The sequence below is a fragment of the Acyrthosiphon pisum genome, chromosome A1, assembly GCF_005508785.2.
Source record: "Acyrthosiphon pisum isolate AL4f chromosome A1, pea_aphid_22Mar2018_4r6ur, whole genome shotgun sequence".
Lineage (NCBI taxonomy): Eukaryota > Metazoa > Arthropoda > Insecta > Hemiptera > Aphididae > Acyrthosiphon > Acyrthosiphon pisum.
The window spans coordinates 151,875,747-151,881,525 of record NC_042494.1 but is presented as its reverse complement, the minus strand read 5'-3'; the positions used below and the strand labels follow the sequence as shown (position 1 = coordinate 151,881,525).

The 5,779-nt window shown below is 25.4% G+C and overlaps 1 protein-coding gene across 1 annotated transcript in view; it reads right to left on the bottom strand.

The window, feature by feature from the left end:
* Positions 1-2,100: 2,100 nt before the first annotated feature.
* LOC100159102 (inositol-tetrakisphosphate 1-kinase) overlaps positions 2,101-5,779 on the bottom strand; it is a 9,279-nt gene continuing 5,600 nt past the window's right edge. Inside the window, exons 3-9 of the mRNA XM_001946005.5 lie at positions 5,094-5,183; positions 4,890-5,034; positions 3,475-3,567; positions 3,364-3,407; positions 3,117-3,279; positions 2,820-3,056; positions 2,101-2,756 (exon numbers count right to left, since the gene is read on the bottom strand). Of these exons, the coding sequence (XP_001946040.2) occupies positions 2,584-2,756; positions 2,820-3,056; positions 3,117-3,279; positions 3,364-3,407; positions 3,475-3,567; positions 4,890-5,034; positions 5,094-5,183 (945 nt within the window). The 3' untranslated portion in view covers positions 2,101-2,583. The remainder of the gene's footprint in view (positions 2,757-2,819; positions 3,057-3,116; positions 3,280-3,363; positions 3,408-3,474; positions 3,568-4,889; positions 5,035-5,093; positions 5,184-5,779) is intronic.

The following is a 5,779-nucleotide window of genomic DNA, read 5'->3' as shown; positions in this document are numbered from 1 at the left end:
TTAGCATTTTCTATACACTATAAATTTTTGAAAATAATTTGACTCTTTTTGAGCTGTTTTCGGACATTGTAAGTTTTCAATTTTTTTAGTTAAACTTTAAATATTTATAAAAAAAATTGTGCATATGTATTTTTTTTTTTTTTTCAACTGCTATTGTAAAAATATATTAGGTGCCGTGTATTATATTTTCATGCATTTTGATCAAACAAATAAAAATGTATTGTTATATGTAATATAAACAAAAATACAATATAAGAAAATTATTGCCACATGAGAAATCGAGTGAATATCCAATGATGTTAAAATTTGAACTTCAAACGCTCATAACAATTTAATTTGACTTTCCGATAAACATTTTTTTTTTTTTGATAAAGGTAGACAAACTTATGAGGAGTCTTATATTAAATTATCAAATCTTAGATAGTTAGATTTAAAAATAAAATTTTTTATGAATTTCTAACTCAAAATAATTTCCACATTTTCGTGATTTTTTAGTAATTGGTCAAAATTTGAACTAAATGCTTATAAAAAAAATTTGTGACTGTATTCATATATTTTTCAACTGCTATTGTAAGAATATATTAAGAGCCTCGTATAAATTTCAAGCTTGTTGACTCAACGAATAAAATTAATAATTAATATAACATTAATGACTCTAAACAGCTGTAATAACTAATAAGTGGTTTTCTGTAGGTCAGCAAAAAAAGACTTGAGGGGGGATATAACCCCTACCCCCCCCCCCTGAGCACGCCACTGTACCTATAAGTATTAACACTTTTCAGCTATCTATCTGTGCTAGTATGTATATTTAATGTGTAAAAGTGTAAAAGTTGATCAGCCCCCTCCGAAAAAAAATCCTGGCTACGCCACTGGCAAAATGTTGACGGACAATTAAAGATTTACATTTTTTTAGTTTTTTTTCTTTAAATATCAATAAAGTTTTATCTGTTGGGCCAAAAAGTGTAAACATTTAATACAACGCTCCTGATGTATTGCTACAATAGCAGTTGAAAAATATTAAAAATACATAAGCACAATTTTTTTTATAAGCATTTAAAGATCAAATTTTGACAAAATTTATCAAATTTAAAATTTAATAATTATTTTGTAGTTAAAAATCTATAAAATGTTCAACTTTTATATTTAAGGATTGAAAATTTAAAACAAGATTCCACGTAAATAGTTAATTCTGTTACCAAAAAATCAAAAAAATACATAATCACATTTCATTTTTATAGTCATTTTAAGCTCAAATTTGGACGAAATTACATATAAAAAACCTGGAATATATATATATATAATATTGAAAAGTGTAGAAGCTAGGAGACATTAAGGGCCTTAAGTCATAATCCTTACCCGTGTTAGTCTATTATTAAAACATTATATGTGTACATTTATCCACTTAGGTACTATTTTTCTTGGCTAATTTTATATAATAACCCTTCAGTAACGCAAAATTGATTCAAAGACAATTTATAATCTATAGTCGGATGTTATACTTTGAACCACAGTCTTAGAAGATATCTTCTAAGACCGTGCTTTGAACAATAGTAAGCTATAGTTAATTGTCATATCAATATAATATAATTATATAGGTACAGACCATCATCCAATAAAAGATCCCGATAACTTTTTTTATATCTATTCTCGGTATAAGTATGTTGTGAATAGTTTGATACCTGCCATGTGCATGAGCAATATAGCAAATATAATATTGATTATTGAATCGAAGAATATGGAAAAAGGAAAAAATAACTAACCTAAGAAATTTTAAATGCAGACCTTTAACGTTTTATTTGTGCAACAATACATAAATAAACAATTAAGGATATTTATGAATAGTGAATACACTATTAAGATTTTAAGCATTAAATATAATAAATATATATTATATATATTATATGAATATATATTTATTTATTTTAATTCAAATTTTTTAAAAATAATTCGACAATGTCAAGAATTAAATCTTGCACAAACATCATACTGATGTATGTATCTATTAAATTGCCTTAATTATTAGTTATTACATAGTAAATTAAAATGTTAATTTTAAACAATAATTAATTGACATTTACGGATAAGAATTTTAACAAGTGATTAATATAATTATAGTATATTATAATCAAAGTCAAATTGACAACACATTGCAACACCAGTATCAACAAATGAAGAAAGGGAAAATTGATGATAAATTGTAAAAATACCTTGCAAAAGTCAGCAAGCGATAATATTACTCATAGAGTAAACACATCATATCAGCATGTTGATTGAAAAATATATATCAACTGGAAAACATACTTAATTTGTATTATTTTATTATAAATATATATGTATAAAAATATTATTTTTTTTATCAATTATTCTTAGCGTGATTCTTATAACCTTGGTGTTCTGCAACATGAACAGTTCAGATTGTAAAACAATAATTTAAAAACACTTAGAAAACTAGCACATTGCATAGAAGTATTAACAATACATTTAACTTATCAAATAGATTAAAAAAATCAGATTGACAAAATATAAAAATGTATACATAAAAAACAAGTATACAATTTTTAGGCAAAGATTAATTGATCAGTTTTAATTATATTGATTAATTGAATTTAGTTTAGCGCGAGATTTTTTTTCATCGCTTGAATCACTAGTATCAAACCCAGAGTCTTCAAAATATGCTTTGGAGCATACCGATTGAGCACGTCGTGACTTCACACAGTCTATAAGTTTTCCAAAAAAGTCTGGAAATCCATCATAACCTATGGAAATATACCATTAGTTTTTATTAAAATTTTAAAAACTATCAATAATAACACTTTTACCAGGATAGGCATTAATATCGATAATCGCATGCCGATTGGTATCATTTTCAACAACAACATCAACACCATATAGAGACATGTTTAGATAACTGCCTAGAGTTTTGACAATAGAATGCAATTTGATTGGATCTATGGAAGATCTTTTGGCTCTTTCTGAAGGGTCGAGTACACTAAGTTCGCTACTTGAATCTGATTTAGACACAGAGTGACTGTCAAAAGTAATTGTATCTCGGTCATCTAGAAAACAATAAATAATTTAAGTTAAAATGAGAGAGCGGTTTCAAACAAACACTCTACCATTTGACGCATAAAAATTTTTCAATGATGGTCTCTCAACCATTTGATAATGATCTCCAACCACATATAATTTGTACAAAATTGCATTGTGATTAATGAATGATTGAGCGACACATGGAGGCTTACAATCAGCCACACCTCGTTCATTAAAAATTACAGACATCTAAAAAATAAGTTATACACTATTGTAATATAATTATGAATTTGTCCAAGCTTGACTGTTTCTATGTTCTATTTGTAGGATTACCTGATGACAATAAGTTGTTCCTTGAGCTACAAACGGCTTACAAACTAAAATAAGTCAAGGCATTAGTATATTTTTTTCAGACATTACTTAATATAATAACTAATAACTTACTGAATGGAAACGTAACTCCAGCATTTTTTAGTTTTTTAATATTATCTTTCACATTAGTTGACAGAATTTCCACAAATGTAGGTGTAAAAACATCTAACATAAAATAGACAAGAATAATTAAAATTTAATAAAAAAAATGATTACAAAGTACTAAAAAAAATATGTATTTTTATGTTTTTAAATTGTTTAGCCTAAAATAAAATGTTTAACGAAAATTGGGCCTTGACTGGGAAACATTAGGTATTAATTATAACTTATAATTTTATAAGCGTTGTATAACTTGATTAAGAATAGTTTTATATTTACTTTAACTGATACGAAAAAAGTGTTAATTATTTAACCATATTTATTATTTATGTCACCTAAATCATGCGTGTTTAGTTATTTTGATAAACCTAATGATATATATATAATATTTCAATGATTAACTTAATACATTAAATACTTTCTCATAAAGTATTATCATTATATAATATTGCTACATGATTTTACTATCAAAAAACTGATGTACATAAAAACTTAAACAGTTTAACAGAAAAATTACATACTATTTAAATTATTAATTACCTAAGGTTTTTAAGAAAAAGATTAATTTCTATAGAACCATAATTAATTTTAGTGGGATTTTCAAAGTATAAGATTTGGATCTAAACATAAAAGCATAATGGCAATTAGCCAAATGGTTTTGGCAACATTTTAAATTATCACTAATAAATCTGTAAATTAGACATTGATTCAAAATATAATATCAGTAAATTGACAATTGTACAAGTGCCAACATGAAATAAAAATAAAAATTAACTTAATCATCTGTGTTCAATTGGATTATCCATAGCAGTATTCACGCTTTAATTTCCATGCAACATGCAATAGGTAACTTACGATTTCCTATTTCATATAAGTTTATTTAAAATAAAATAAATAAATAATAATTTTGTTTTTGTGATTTGTATTACTAATCAAACAGAGGACTAAAAAGTTAAGGGATATTAAATCACCCTTGTTCCAATGCAATCAGTATTACAATACAGTGTCAACCATGTTTTACACAAACATAATATGCTCAAGTGGCAAATGTAATTATATTGGGAAATAATAAATGTGAAGAACACTTCAGTATAAAGCTATTGCAAAGCAAAAAAAAATAATAGGTAGGATCAAACCTTTCATAAAATTATATATTAATATAACTATACTTTTAAATTGTATTAAGTACCACTTTAGCTGTGTAAAGCGCCAACACTTAAATATACCATGAGACAAACCTCTTAAAATGTCATTACTACTTATATTCTTTATATTTTTTTACAATACCATATAAGCCCCAGGTCAAGGTCCTATTTAGAGTGAGAGAACCAAAATAATTTAGACAACTTAAAATACCTAGTTACAATAATAATTGTATATTGGTGTACCAATATTGTTCAAGGTGGTGTTCAACACGACATTATATGTTTTGTAGCGATCAAGCAGGGTACGAACGCTATCTAATGGATCAATGATTAATACTTTTGGATGATCCTTTATATACCGTTCAATTCTATCTATGATTTGAATTGCCTAAAAATGAAATAAAATTGTTTATAAAATATGAAAATATAACATAAATACAAACATACCTTTTCATCATTTCTGGCAATTATTTCAGTAAGTTTATGTAAAATTACTGCAAATGGCCCTTGATTTTCTAACGGTTTGTCCAGATCCAACTTTAAAAACAAAATAATACATTCTATTATTAAATATTTTAATATCTTTGATATTTAAATGATTATAGTTAGAAAATTGTAAAATTAAATAAACCATAAATTATATTATTATTATTATAACTACTATTATTAATATTAGAAAGTCATAATTGAACGATTTAAGAAACCATTCCTCACTTAATTTACTTTAGGAAAGCCATCCATTGTATAATAAATTGTTCAATATAAATATATCTTCCATCATACCTAGATTTAAACTTTAAATAAAAAACACTAATTGTTATTTTGAATATTATATCACAAAATTAAAATTATTAAAAACTGATATTTGTTAATTTGTACTTAAGAGCACGTGATACCCGCATGTGTTGTCTGCGTCTTACAAGTGCGTAACATAACAAATTTTACGCTCAACAGAACACGTGTAGCTCTGTTAATTTAAAAATTAGAGTGAATTGATCTCTTATAAAATCTAAAGATAAGATTATTATCTAGGTAACCTCATATGCTTTTAGTATATTTTAATTTTAACGCGAGTTATAAGTATTTTAAAATTGTAAATTTTTATACATCTTGAAATACTCATAACTCGCGTT